General features: G+C 40.9%; 1 protein-coding gene across 1 annotated transcript in view; it reads left to right on the top strand.

Moving 5' to 3' along the window:
- LOC124796941 (peptide methionine sulfoxide reductase MsrB-like) overlaps positions 1–5,207 on the top strand; it is an 87,193-nt gene extending 81,986 nt beyond the window's left edge. The window contains exon 5 of the mRNA XM_047260744.1: positions 4,701–5,207. Within this exon, the coding sequence (XP_047116700.1) occupies positions 4,701–4,799 (99 nt within the window). The 3' untranslated portion in view covers positions 4,800–5,207. The remainder of the gene's footprint in view (positions 1–4,700) is intronic.
- Positions 5,208–16,043: the final 10,836 nt, after the last annotated feature.

The following is a 16,043-nucleotide window of genomic DNA, read 5'->3' as shown; positions in this document are numbered from 1 at the left end:
GGACATCAAACAACAAAGGGAAACTTCGAGAAGGCGTCAATCAACAGTAGCCAATAAGTACCGAGGAAGGGGCTGGCAAAGTCAACGTGCACCTGTTCCCATGGCTGCGCTGGATCAGGCCACGGAGAGGGCATTGTACGAGGTGCAGCCAGTTGTTGAGCACACTGACCACACACAGCAACCATGTGGGCAATGTCCGAATCAATACCGGGCCAATAAACGTGCCTGCGGGCCAGGGACTTAGTCCGAGAAATACCCCAATGGCCTTCATGCAACAGTTTGAGAACATCTTTGCGAAGAGAGGCTGGCACCACGACCCGTGGAAATGCGCCATCCGTGGCCAGAAGAACAACACCATCACGAACAGACAGACGAAGGCGCAAGGCATGGTAGTTGCGAAGGGGCTCCGATGCCCGGCCCTTGGTCCTGTCCGGCCGACCCCGTTGAACAAAAACGATCACCTGACGCAGGACCGTGTCCCGCGCAGTAGCCAACGCGACCTGCGAACCTGTAAGTGGAAAACCCTCGACCGCACGACGTTCTTCCTCATCAATGTGGAAACAGAGTAGTTCATTACGATCGAAAACCGGGTCGGGGCCCAGCGGTAACCACGACAATGCGTCAGCGTTGGTGTGCTGGGCCGTGAAGCGATAGTGAATCTCATAGTGAAAACGAGACAAGTATAAGGCCCAACGTTGCAGGCGGTGAGCTGCCTTATCCGGATGTGACGCCGATGGGCTGAACAGAGAGACCAGCAGCTTGTGGTCGGTGATGAGGTGAAACTTAGAACCATACAAAAAAACGCTGAACTTTTTTAGAGCATAAATGATAGTGAGCGCCTCCTTTTCGATTTGAGAGTAACGCCGTTGCACTTCGTTGAGGGTCTTGGAAGCATAGGCGATGGGTCGTTCCGACCCATCCTCATACCGATGGGCGAGAACAGCCCCTAGGCCATACTGTAATGCGTCAGTCGCCAGAACCAAGTGCTGACCCGGACGGAATGTGGCAAGACAAGGCGCCGACTGCAAATGAACCTTCAGGCGGACAAAAACCTGCTCACACTCGTCGGACCAACAGAAAGGGATGTTTTTGCGTAACAGCTGATGCAGAGGATGAGCTACCACCGCCGCGGATGGAATGAATTTGTGATAATAAGCAATCTTGCCTAGAAACGCCTAAAGTTCTTTGACCGTAGACAGCCAGGGTAGAGCGTTAATGGCCGCAACGTGCTGACGTAGAGGACATATACCCTCACGGGACAAGTGGAAACCAAGATACACAATGGAGGGTGGGAAGAACTGTGACTTGTCCAGATTGCACCTCAACCCAGCCGAATGCAAAACCCGAAACAGTGAACGCAAATTGCGAAGGTGCTCCTCAGTGGAGGCCCCTGTGACAACAATGTCATCCAGATAGTTGATGCAGCCGGGAACGGAAGCTGTGAGCTGTTCCAAAAACCCCTGAAAAATGGCCGGCGTGCTAGCGACGCCAAATGGTAACCGCTGGTACTGATACAACCCACATGGAGTAGTGATGACGAGAAATTCCTTGGAAGAAGCATCCAATGGCAACTGATGGTACGCCTCCGATAAGTCAGGTTTGGAAAAGAACTGGCCCCCAGCGAGCTTGGTAAATAACTCCTCAGGACGGGGAAGAGGATAAGTGTCAATGAGGCTCTGAGCGTTGACAATGGCTTTAAAATCACCACACAATTGCAGACTCCCGTTTGGTTTAGAAACCACCACGGCTGGCGATGCCCATTCGCTGGAGGTAACAGGAAGGAGAATCCCTGAAGCTGTTAACTTGTTTATCTCAGCCTTGACAGGTGCACGCAACGCCACCGGAATAGGGCGTGCCCGGAAAAACTTAGGGCGAGCTGTAGGTTTAAGAGTAATGTGGGCTTCAAAATCCTTGGCACGACCCAGACCAGCAGAGAACACGGACGAAAATTCAGAACACAATCCATCCAGCTGTTGATACGGAATATCCTCAGATATGAGGTGCACATCATCATCAATGGAGAACCCGAGCAACTGGAAAGCATTATAACCGAACAGGTTTTCAGTGCCCGCATGATCCACCACATAAAACGTGAGGGGCCTAACCACAGACTTGTAGGCAGTGGAAGCATCAAACTGGCCAATGATAGGAATTTTCTGTTTATTATAAGTTCTCAGATTTCGCGTAACTGGAGACAAGGGAGGGGAGCCCAACTCCAAATATGTGCGAGAATTAATGAGAGTTACTGCAGAGCCAGTGTCCACTTGCATGCGAATGTCTTTATCCAGAACACGAACAGTAACAAACAACTTATTTGTTTGAGAAAGCACACAGTTAAAATCCATGTCCGATGCCTCGTCCTCGTCGACAGGAACTTTAGGGGACTGACACACAGAAGCAATGTGGCCTTTTTTCCTACATGAATTACACATGGCCCAACGTTTTCGACATGCGGCCCTGTCATGCTGTACGAAACAGCGTGGACAAGAAGGAAGTGCGAAACGAATCTGCTTCTGTGGTTGCTGTTTTTGCTGCGAGCGTTGCGGCCCAATGCGACGTTGTTTACGCGAGTGAACTGCCGCCACATCTTCGTTCTCCTGTGAAACAGGCAAATTGTCCATGTCGAAAGTTGACTGTACAGCGCCTACATCACACCACGCGTCTATTTGCGCGCCAGCAGTGTGACACACTTCAAAGGATTGAGCGATGCTTAGAACTTCCGACAACGACGGGTTTGGCAGTTGTAGGGCACGTTGCCGAACTTCCTTATCAGGAGCAACCCGTAGAATAGCATCCCTAACCATTGAATCAGGATAAGACTCATGATGAGTGTCCGTGACAAACTGACATTTCCTACTCAGACCGTGTAGTTCCGCCACCCAAGGCCGAAAGCTAAGAAGTGTTGCCGCAAACACTTCTCATAATCCTCCCAGTCTTCAGCGGCCTCATCATAAGGAGGGAATGGAGGCGGAGAAGAGGAAGACAGACAATGAGTAAGCGACGTCGACAACGCCTGAATAGCAGCCGTCAGCTGTGTTTGTTGTTCAATGAGCGCCTGCATAAGCTGTTCCATGTCTGCCCCGTCACGAACACACAAATCCACAATGCAGCGAAAATATCCGACCTCATCGCCAAAAAGTGTTATAACCTTTAATCACCAATAATTGCGTGGATATTCAAACACACTCACTTAGAAACAATAGCTGGTTACATGACAACAACTCAGTATCTCTTATTCGACTGCCGTGCCGTGACATGCGCCGTTCGTAGCTAGGTGGCGCTCCCGCGCTCAGCCGAGTTGCGGAGCACCTCTATCACCGTTTGCACGTACTGTCGTGACGGCACTGTTAAATGTCGTGGCACTGTCACAACATTTTGTTTCTTGAATTATTATAGTGCAGAATCATTGGCAAATGGTGACTGGATTCGCTGCCATAAATGTAAACATTTGGTACCATGAAGTTTGCGTCAATGTCAGAGGTAAAAAGTGCTTTTTGTGTGTAAGATGTCAGTGATCACAACTGTGCCTAGTGTGATTCATTTTGGAACAATTTTACTAAATTCTGTAACCTTTTCTTGTGTTTAAACTGACACTTGTAATGCTGTAATATTCGTGTTACATATTCATTAAATATCAAAGAACAAGTGCCATAATTTAAATTATTTCTTTCCTCAATATGTTTCCCATTGCAATAGCATTTTTCTGAAATGATCAAAATTGTACCACCTTACCCTAGGGTACTTTCCATTGACGTAGAATCATGAAATTTGGCATGAAGCAAGGTTTCACAGTGTACTTAAAGGGAAAATGACCAGAAAATTGGTAATTTGTAATTATATCATATGAAAAGAATATTTAATTTGTCATTTGTGATTAACTTCAAACTTGAAATTTAAACATTCTCAAAAGTTTCAGAACCCTCGGGACCAATATCTTTGAAGTATCAATGAGCATGCAATGGCTGCTTTTGCTTATTGAAGTACAACTTGAACTTGGTCCACATCCTTGAATAATCTTCTTCATAATTGGATTTATGGAACATGATATGTGAATGAATAAAGGACACAAGTATAATCTGTGGAACACACAACCGTATCTTCCTTCTTTTTATGGCTTTTCCATTGTAATTTCCACTTATTTGGCCTCATGGTCATTGGAATGTTAAAACACTAATCTTCACTCCCTTTCCCTTGTGTTTATTTTCCTTCCAATATTGTAGCAGTTTTCATTTTTATTATATCTATTTACTGTTGGTATCTTTGTTGATATACTGATCCAATAACGTGTAGAAAAAGTATACTTTTTCATAGCCTCCTGTGCCTCTCTAAAATACTTCCCAGTTCCGTTAACTTTTGTGGCTAGAAAGCTCAGATTGTCCCTGTCTCATTTCGTAGCAATGTGGAATATATGAAATCATGCTTTCTTCTCTCTGATATGCTTTTGGCTCCAGTGGGTTTACCCTATTCGAATGAGGAACTATCAACTCAGAATATGTTTAGAACTGCTCTTATTACAAACTGTGTTTCTTGTTCCGAAAGCTAGGAATGTAAATTTTCTGTTGTGTTTTATGTACCTATCGGATGTACTAAGCTGAGGTAAGTACTGGCCAGCCCCTCTATCTTTTTGTTAGTATTTATCTCATACTTTACAACTTTCACCAATGGTTTTCAATGTTTTAAATGAATTTTTCTTTTTTCAGTGCTCTGCTCACCTTGGTCATGTTTTCAATGATGGTCCAGAACCAACTGGTTTGCGCTACTGCATAAATGGAGTGTGTCTCAAATTTGTACCAGAATAAGTAACAACTATAAAAATAAAATTCATTTAAGAACAGTCTAGCATAAATTTGTTCCAAAGCAAGTGGTTAGTTCAAAATTATAATAAATAAATAGGTAATCCTATGTGACACAAAACAGTATCAATAACTTAATTTTGATTTTTCATATCATATGCTGCACAAACTTGCCTCCCTATTTGACCTCCTGCTTGCTTAAAGTATTTGAACATTAAATGCAGAAAATGTTACAAAAGATAATGTATTGTGGCTTAATGATGCTTCAAAGTTGGACACTGTTCTAAGCTTTAGGAATGTGTTCTGCTTCAGCACACTAATTGTAAATCCCTTAGTAATTTGTCATAATAGACTTAAATAGACTGTTGTATTTATCCTTAACATTTTATGAAATAAAATCTACTGTGTCTAAGAGTTTCGCAGATCTTAATTGTGGAGTTGAGGATAAAAGCTCTTAATGATATACATTTAGCTGAAGTTCAATAGCTTAAAGTTAAGTGTAGAAGACTCCAAATTCATCATCTTAATCTGCTTGATTTTTCACACTTAAGTATGTTTACAATAGGGTCAAATTAGGATCCTGAAACCATTAGAAGACTAACATGGTAATGTAAAGATGACACCATATTTCATCTATTTGATATAATGGCTGATGGGGAATGATAGGCTGCCCTTGCTACTCAGTTAGCTCTGAGTCTGTGGTTGATAACTGGAAGAGATTAATCATTGGATGATGATGATTTCACTATTGCCCAGATAACGGTCTGGTGGATATGTTAAACAAAAAAAGTGTACCCTGTTTGTGGTGAGCTTTGTGTCCTGCCATTTATTACTCAATAACTGAGTGAGAATTTTTGATAATTACTTTCCATGTGAATTTAACATGACACAAATGACTGTATTGATCTCTAATAATAAGCCATAATGACAGTCCCTTGCTGTGCACATGGTGTTTGTTGTGATATGTTTATTTTGCTCTGAAGGACAGTATATTGATTGATCTATTCAGTGACTGGGTTGACTGCTAGTTTGTCACAAGAAGACATTTGTGACTCATTAAGTTGCTGTCAGAATAATGCACCTGGACTGCAACTACTGTATGACATTAACTGAATGTAGGATGTAGCTACATATTTATCTATACCGAAGTGAAGTACATGAGACCCAAACTGAGAATAAACATTAGTTCAAACTTAACATTTTAGTGTGAACTACATTATTAACAATAGCATACTTTCACCACCAACTTTTCAGTCAATTTTCCAAGGAGATGCTGGCTACTGAGGACATCTGCAGGTAAATCAGGTAGGCACAGTATACTACTCGTTTTTTACCTCACAAATTCAACCTGATCTTCTTCACTACTATGATCTCACCACAAGTTATCTGCTGTCAGAGGGCATGATAAGAGGTAAAGGTCCCTGTGTGCATGCACAACAAATGCAGGGAAGCCCTAGTGGCGAACATCAGCCCTCTCATTGTTATTGTGGTAGACGGTTTAACGTTCGTACTTCAGGAGCACCAAGTGACATGCCTAAAAGCTGCTGCATCATCTTGTGGCATGCATTTAAAGTGCACATCATTTATGTTGGCTGCCGAGTTTAGGTTCGTTCTGCGCATCTGACATCACAAAACACAGTCAGCCAATGAACAGAGAACGACGTTGCCAGATCTCGACTGCAGTGCATAGCATGGACGAGTGTCTTCAGTTTTAGAAACGTTCAGTCATAAATAAAGTAATATAACAAAAGCAATGTCTTGATAGCAGACTTTCTTTTATACTGCTTTTTCACAATAAAGAACAGCGATAATTGTTTATTTCCTATTGTACTTCGACGAAGCGTGAGTAATTCACAGTTATACCAACAGTGTTTGTCAGTATTTTGGGTGACGTGTTATATCCTCATGGCATCCTCTATACGGACGAGCCGCGATAGCGTAACGGTTAAGGTGTTTGGCTTTGTGAAAGGTTATGAGTTCAAACCTTGTGCGGAGATTAATATTTTCATTATTTAAAAACAATATCGAAGTGCCTTACTTCACGAATTATATTCGTTTGAACGCAATTTTTTAAAATTTATAGTGCTTTGTCTCTTCATTAACCCTTTCGCTGCTGCAGACACATGCTCCCCGCATTCCGAGCTGTGGGCGATTTTGTCATCACTGCACTGCTCGCCTGTGCAGACACATGGTGTTCCCACTGCTTTGACACGCTTATCATTCGATTTCACAGAAACTATTTGGCCCAAAAATTTAATTTTTACACGTCTTCTTGACTGATACCTTCCCCCCATAAATGACATAATTTTGTTTCGATGTTCAACACAGGTATTATGCAGCATTAAATGTAGTAAACCATTGCACGAAATTTTGAAGAGTTTGCAGATGTAGAAGTCCATAGCGTATACTTTCCGTATGGTTGATTTTAGTAGCCACAATGTTGAGAATGAAATGTTGACAAGATACCTAAATTTCATATAAAATTTGCTGTATAACAATATCTCATTTAATTTAAGTACCACATAAGTGTCGTATGTAATATTGAGAAATATTCCGTCTTTCGCGACTGTAATAAAAGTTTTATTTACACCGGACGCGTTTGGCTTTATTTTAAAGCACTTCAATCAATGAAAGGTATGGCACATACACAATGGTACTCATGGTCTCTTTCTTGTTTTTGCTCCACAGTCGCAGTTTTACCAATGGTACTGAAATATATTCCTCTTCTGCAACTGTAATAAGCGACTTATTTAGACCAGACGCGTTTTTCTCTTTTGAAGCACCTTCAGTGGACAGTATTTTGTCCCCTCCATTGCCAAGTCACCTTTCGTAGTTTTGTGCTGCGGTAACACAATATTCAACGTTTGTGTTGGCTGATCAGTGTTTTAGCAAATAAATGATGTTTGTGTGTGCCACACACAAAAATTATATTTGACATAGCTCAGAGCACTTCACTGATAGACGGTATATTCAAGTCCTAATGTTTTTGTAAGTCCACAGTTTTGTTTAATGTATTTTGTCTACTTCCTTTTGATTGATTGAAGTGCTTTAAAATAAAGCCAAACGTGCTCAGTGTAAATAAATCTTTTGTTACAGTCGCGAAAGACGGACTATTTCTCAATATTACATACGACATCTATGTGGTACTTAAATGAGATATTGTTATACAGTAAATTTTATATGAAATTTAGGTATCTTCCCACATTTCATTCTCAACATTGTGGCTACTAAAATCGACCATACGGAAAGTATACTCTATGGACTTTTACCTCTGCAAACTCTTCAAAATTTCATGCAATGGTTTACTATATTTAATGCTGCATAATAACTGCGTTGAACATCGAAACAAAATTAAGTCATTTATGGGGGGGAAGGTATCAGTCAAGAAGATGTGTAAAAATCTTAATTTTTGGGCCAAATAATTTATGTGGAATCGAATGATAAGAGTGTCAAAGCAGTCGGAACACGATGTGTCTGCACAGGCGAGCAGTGCAGTGACAAAATCGCGCACAGCGCGGAATGCAGGGAGCACGTCTTTGTAGCAGCGAAAGGGTTAATGCGGCCGTGGTGGCTTTACTTCATGAACTGCGCGCTCCCCCCTAAACGTAAGCTTGCGAACTGTGCTATACTATGGCGCTGCTTCTATTGGCGCGTACGTTGTGTGCAACTGGCAACGCAGCAATCTCCGGCGTCTGGGCGGGCATGCGCGAGCTGCCAAGATAAAAGAATTGAACTATAGTAGTAGGTTATGATCAGAGTCTGTGTTTGCACCTCTGTATGTTCTGCAGACCAAAATATGCTTTCTAAATCTTTGTGTATTGATAATGTAGTTCACCATATAGCAGATATGCCGAGGCACAGATGGGCACAACAAAAAGATTGTCACAAATAAGCTTTTGGCTAGTAGAGCCTTCGTTAAAAGTAGATGACACACACACACACACACACACACACACACGACTGCAATCTCTGGCAACTGAAACCACACTGTGAGCAGCAGCATGGTCTTGTAGCCATATGTTGTGCACAGCTGAGATGGTTGATACAGTGTGGCTCATAAGTAGAGCATGCAGTGCAGTTTGTAAGGCAACAACAGAAACACAGGAAAGAAGAGAAAGAAATGTGGACATTGAATATTGTGATGCATTAGAAAATAGTAAGATTGTGACAGTCTTTTTGTTGCACCTGTCTGTGGCTCAGCACCTCCACTATATGGTGAGTAGCAACTTTCATTTTCATAATATTCTTACGTTCCATCCTGGATTTTCCACTGTATGATTTTTGCCTGACGGCTTTTCTTCGATCCGAGGCCAGTGCTGTTTTCCTTTGTTACTATTTTTTAAGGCATCACTATACTCTTTCTCTTATTTCCTGTGCTTCCCCTGTTGCCTTACAAACCACAGTGCATGCTCTACTTATGAGCAACATTGTATCAACCATCTCGGCTGCACACAGTAGACAGCTACAAGACCACACTGCTGCTCCCACTTAGTTGCCTAAGACTGCAGTCGTATGTGCCAGTTGCATTTGCATGAGTGTGTATGTATCTGTCATCTATTTTTGACGAAGGCTTTACTGGCCGAAAGCTTATTTGTGATAGTCTTTTTGTTGTGCCTATCTGCGATTCAGCATCTCCACTATATTGTGAGTAGTAGCTTTCCTTTTCATAATATTGTTACATTCCATCTTGAATTTTCCATTGTTTGATTTTTGCCTGACAGCTTTTCTTTAATCCTAGCCCAGTGCTGTTTTCCTCTGTTGCTATTTTTTAATGCATCACTATATTCAATGTCCATATTTCTTTCTCTTCTTTCCTGTATTTCTGTTGTTGCCTTACAAGCCACATTGCATGTTCTACTTACAAGCCACACTGTATCAACTGTCTCGACCATGCACAACAGACGACTACACTGCTGCTAGCAGTGTGGCTTCAGTTGCCAGTGACTGCAGTCGTGTGTGTATGTGTGGGCATTTGTGTGTGTGTCTGCCATCTATGTCTGACAAAGGCCTTGCTGATTGAAAGCTTATTTGTGACAGTCTTTTTGTTGTGCCTATCTGTGACTCAGCATTTCCGCTACATGGTGAGTAGGAACTTTCCTTTTCATAATATTGTTACATTCTATCCAGGATTTTCCACTGTTTGATGATGTAGTTCAGTAGAAGAGGACTATATAATAAAGAAGGAAAGCTTTAAGGCAGGACAGGGCACCATAAGTATAGCACAAACTGATGTGGAGAAGCTATAGATAACTTTGGAAATAATGAAGCTTACGGAGAGAAGAGTTATAATAACAACATTAAAAATGGGGTAGGAAGGCAGTAGTATAGATTGCTTCGACATAAAATTACACTTCCTGTTAAACAGGATAAATTAGAATGAATAGGAGGGGGGGGGGGGGGGCAGGTTACCTGTGGTCTAGGGGTAGCGTCTTTGATTCATAATCAAAACGTCTTCGGTCCCGGGTTCGATCCCCGCCACTGCCTAAATTTTGATAAATAATCAGCATTGGCGGCCGAAGACTTCCGGCATAAGAAGTCAGCCTCATTCTACCAACAGCCTTGTCAAAGAGGGTGGAGGAGCGGATAGAGGTTCAGGGCACTCTCTTGTCCTAGGGGTGGGAAATTGCCCCTAAAGACGGAAGAATCAGCAATGATCAACGACATGAGGATGCAGAAGGCAATGGAAACCATTGCATTAAAGACACGTAACATGTATCCGCAGGACATGTGGCCTGTAATTGAACTAGAAAATCTGAACAGGGAAATGCAAAGGCTCAATCTAGATATAGTAGGGGTCAGTGAAGTGAAGTGGAAGGAAGACAAGGATTTCTGGTCAGATGAGTATCGGGTAATATCAACAGCAGCAGAAAATGGTATAACAGCTTTAGGATTCATTATGAATAGGAAGGTAGGGCAGAGGGTGTGTTACTGTGAACAGTTCAGTGACTGGGTTGTTCTAATCAGAATCGACAGCAGACCAACACTGACAACGATAGTTCAGGTATACATGCCGACGTCGCAAGCTGAAGATGAACAGATAGAGGAAGTGTATGAGGATATTGAAAGGGTAATGCAGTATGTAAAGGGGGACGAAAATCTAATAGTCATGGGCGACTGGAATGCAGTTGTAGGGGAAGGAGTAGAAGAAAAGGTTACAGGAGAATATGGGCTTGGGACTAGGAATGAAAGAGGAGAAAGACTAATTGAGTTCTGTAACAAGTTTCAGCTAGTAATAGCGAATACCCTGGTCAAGAATCACAAGAGGAGGAGGTATACTTGGAAAAGGCCGGGAGATACGAGAAGATTTCAATTAGATTACATCATGGTCAGACAGAGATTCCGAAATCAGATACTGGATTGTAAGGCGTACCCAGTAGCAGATATAGACTCAGATCACAATATAGTAGTGATGAAGAGTAGGCTGAAGTTCAAGACATTAGTCAGGAAGAATCAATACGCAAAGAAGTGGGATACGGAAGTACTAAGGAATGACGAGATACGTTTGAAGTGCTCTAACGCTATAGATACAGCAATAAGGAATAGCGCAGTAGGCAGTACAGTTGAAGAGGAATGGACATCTCTAAAAAGGGTCATCACAGAAGTTGGGAAGGAAAACATAGGTACAAAGAAGGTAGCTGCGAAGAAACCATGGGTAACAGAAGAAATACTTCAGTTGATTGATGAAAGGAGGAAGTACAAACATGTTCCGGGAAAATCAGGAATACAGAAATACAAGTCGCTGAGGAATGAAATAAATAGGAAGTGCAGGGAAGCTAAGACGAAATGGCTGCAGGAAAAATGTGAAGACATGAAAAAGATATGATTGTCGGAAGGACAGACTCAGCATACAGGAAAGTCAAAACAACCTTTGGTGACATTAAAAGCAACGGTGGTAACACTAAGAGTGCAATGGGAATTCCACTGTTAAATGCAGAGGAGAGAGCAGATAGGTGGAAAGAATACATTGAAAGCCTCTATGAGGGTGAAGATTTGTCTGATGTGATAGAAGAAGAAACAGGAGTCGATTTGGAAGAGATAGGGGATCCAGTATTAGAATCGGAATTTAAAAGAGCTTTGGAAGACTTACAGTTAAATAAGGCAGAAGGGATAGATAACATTCCATCAGAATTTCTAAAATCATTGGGGGAAGTGGCAACAAAACGACTATTCACGTTGGTGTGTAGAATATATGAGTCTGGCGATATACCATCTGACTTTCAGAAAAGCATCATCCACACAATTCTGAAGACAGCAGGAGCTGACAAGTGCGAGAATTATCGCACAATCAGCTTAACAGCTCATGCATCGAAGCCGCTTACAAGAATAATATACAGAAGAATAGAAAAGAAAATTGAGAATGCGCTAGGTGACGATCGGTTTGGCTTTAGGAAAAGTAAAGGGATGAGAGAGGCAATTCTGATGTTACGGCTAATAATGGAAGCAAGGCTAAAGAAAAAAATCAAGACACTTTCACAGGATTTGTCGACCTGGAAAAAGCGGTTGACAATATAAAATGGTGCAAGCTGTTCGAGATTCTGAAAAAAGTAGGGGTAAGCTATAGGGAGAGACGGGTCATATACAATATGTACAACAACCAAGAGGGAATAATAAGAGTGGACGATCAAGAACGAAGTGCTCGTATTAAGAAGGGTGTAAGACAAGGCTGTAGCCTTTCGCCCCTACTCTTCAATCTGTACATCGAGGAAGCAATGATGGAAATAAAAGAAAGGTTCAGGAGTGGAATTACAAGGTGAAAGGATATCAATGATACGATTCGCTGATGACATTCCTATCCTGTGTGAAAGTGAAGAGGAACTAAATGATCTGCTGAACGGAATGAACAGTCTAATGAGTACACAGTATGGTTTGAGAGTAAATCGGAGAAAGACGAAGGTAATGAGAAGTAGTAGAAATGAGAACAGCGAGAAACTTAACATCAGGATTGATGGTCACGAAGTCAATGAAGTTAAGGAATTCTGCTACCTAGGCAGTAAAATAACCAATGACGGACGGAGCAAGGAGGACATCAAAAGCAGACTCGCTATGGCAAAAAAGGCATTTCTGGCCAAGAGAAGTCTACTAATATCAAATACTGGCCTTAATTTGAGGAAGAAATTTCTGAGGATGTACGTCTGGAATACAGCATTGTATGGTAGTGAAACATGGACTGTGGGCAAACCGGAACAGAAGAGAATCGAAGCATTTGAGATGTGGTGCTATAGACGAATGTTGAAAATTAGGTGGACTGATAAGGTAAGAAATGAGGAGGTTCTACACAGAATCGGAGAGGAAAGGAATATGTGGAAAACACTGATAAGGAGAGGGGACAGGATGATAGGACATCTGCTAAGACATGAGGGAATGACTTCCATGGTACTAGATGGAGCTGTAGAGGACAAAAACTGTAGAGGAAGACAGAGATTGGAATACGTCAAGCAAATAATTGAGGACATAGGTTGCAAGTGCTACTCTGAGATGAAGAGGTTAGCACAGGAAAGGAATTCGTGGAGAAAAAAAAAAAAAAAATAATAATAATTTTCATGCGGATTTATTGAAAAGCTCTGTCAGTGAACAGTTATTGCAGTCAGTAACACTATCATTCAATTTAGTTCCTACTGTGAACTTTGCGACTAGGATATGTAAATGCTCAGACTGCTATTGATAATATCTTTATAGGCAAATCTAGGGAAAAAAGTCATGTCACGAAACCAATAGTAAATGGGCTATATGATCATGACAAGCAGCATCTTGTGTTAAATGTTGGAACTTTTATGGATATAAAAAAAAAAGCTATTAAATTTGAGTACAGGAGCATAATAAATAAGTCAAAAATTGAAAAATTCAGGAACTTGCTCAAAGATATGAAATGGGTAGAATGTTTACAATACTTCTGACTCAAATGAAAAATACAAAGCATTAATTAATAAAGTTACCTTCACTTTTGAAAAAAGGTTAGCACAGGAAGGAATTCGTGGCGGGCCGCTGTAGGGAAGCAGCCTACTCACGCTGTAGTAAATTCACATCAGTCTTTCCATTGTGTGCCAGCCTAGTCCGCTGTAACTAACTCTGACGTCATGAATGTTGCGCAATACTTTTAAAATCAAGTAAATAACCTGAAACGGTTCTAGCATGTCAGGAGTAATACTAAATTAATATGTGTTGAATATCAGTTCGATAACTTTAACCATTTTCGAAATTTAGACGTTTTTCTGTAAAAATCATTGGCGCAACAGAAAAGAGCTAGAGACTTAAATATTTATATTTTGATTCCTTTTTCATAATTATTTAATAGAAACAGTCTTCTGGATCTCACAAATTAAGATTTTGGTTGAAATTCATGATTTTCTGGTTTTTGTCTAAAAAATTAAGGAAGCAAGATAGATTAAGTAGGCTAATAAATAAGGCTAGGATGTTTATATTTAAGTAGAATGGAGATCCGCTATAACCATAAAGATGTGAGAAGTTTCATTTGAATAACTATAAAACTATAGCGATAGCGTATCTCCAAAGGGCAAGTTCAGAGCTCGTCTACTGCGTGCAGTGTAATTAAATTAATTCTCTCGCCCGAAATATTTTACTTAGCCACGTCAAACTTTTATTATGATTACTTACCTGTGTGTTGAATGCACATTTAAATTGAGAGTTTCATCGGCCATCAGCAAAAGAAGCTATGATTTATTCAATAACTTAATGTGGTGCATTACTAGCCCAGCAGCTAGTCGGGAGAGCCGGTTTGATGAGGCGTTGCCTTAGCCGTCCGCACCGCGGCTTTATATATAAGAACGCTGCACGAGGAAGCAAGGCCCCAGTTCTCTCCAGATGCTGAATAGCACGCCATCTGTGTCGGGAGTTGCGTCGCGTCGGTATCATTGCTATAAACAGCCTAGGATGCCGTATTAAGTTACTCGGGATATGCGTAACCATGAAATCATTTTCGAGTGAAGTGTTAATTCTGGGATGACATTAATTATCGATTTTCAGTTTGCGTATGTCGTATTTTCACGTGCCGCCGCGGGACAAACATTCTACCATTATATAGCGTGGCGTTTGATGAACCTAATCATCAAATTATAGCGAGCATTCACTTAAACATTTAATTTGGACAGTTATAGTCGCATCAGCGCATTAGACTCTAAACTGCTCTGTTAGTCAGATTGAGTGGATTCCTTTTTTTTTTTTTTTTATCTGTGACTTTCAGAATACAGAGAATTTTTAGAAAATCGTTTTTTGATTATGAATCCCAGACAATCTCCTAATTTCTCAGAGCTATAAGCTGCAGCTATAAGTGTGTTTCTCAGATGAAGTGGGCACTAGGAATTCTAATTACAGGCTTCACATTTTGCTAATCACTTTCTGGTTGCCAATATTGTAGTTAGAGAGCCAGTGTTGAGAACGGCAAAACAACAGCATAAATAATAGGAACACTTATATAACAATTAATTCCACTCACCGCCCCACATATGGTTAAAACGGCAAGGAATGCATCTTTTCTACAAACAAAACATTTTTATTGAATTACAACAAAAAATTCCAACCAGCCGCCCCACATATGGTGCATTGGCCGTAAAGTGTTTCTACATTCAAACATTTATACAACAGTAAAAATATCCACCCGCCGCCCCACACCGCATCAAACCAGTCAGTAGACTGGTGACAAAAAAAAAAGGAGAAAAATGTCAAGATATGACCGTAGTAAGAATTGGAATGTCCTATAGGAAGATTAAATATAATTTTGGATTAGCAAAATGTAAAGATGTTAATGCATAATGTGTGGACAGACTGAAGGCCAAAGTAGATTGAAGGCTTGTATGATAGAGGGGAACTGTTCCACTGTGTGATAGAAGTTGACATGGAAAAAATAGGTGAGATCTAATGGTGAGCACAGAGTTCAACAGAACTCTAAATGACCTGGGCTCAAAGGAATTTGATGATACAAGTTCACAATTATTGAAGTCTGTGGGAAGTATAGGAACTAGAAGATTATTTGAATTGGTATCAAAATTTTTTTAAGCAGGCGACTTTCAATGAGATTTCCAGACAAGTATTGTCATAATATAGACAAAGAAGGCATGTTTGAATAAATGTGAAAACTGCTGGGTGATTAGTATAAGTCATGTTTGTAAAAATATTGTGTAGATCAGTTTGGTTTCAGAGAATCAGTTCTAACACTTGGTGAGGGAAGGAAGACAAGAGAAAAAATACACTACATCTACATCCATACTCCACATGTCACCATACAGTGCATGGCAG

This window comes from Schistocerca piceifrons, chromosome 1 (assembly GCF_021461385.2).
Source record: "Schistocerca piceifrons isolate TAMUIC-IGC-003096 chromosome 1, iqSchPice1.1, whole genome shotgun sequence".
Classification (NCBI taxonomy): domain Eukaryota; kingdom Metazoa; phylum Arthropoda; class Insecta; order Orthoptera; family Acrididae; genus Schistocerca; species Schistocerca piceifrons.
Note: the sequence above shows the minus strand (reverse complement) of the source record. Positions and strands in the feature narration are given on the sequence as shown.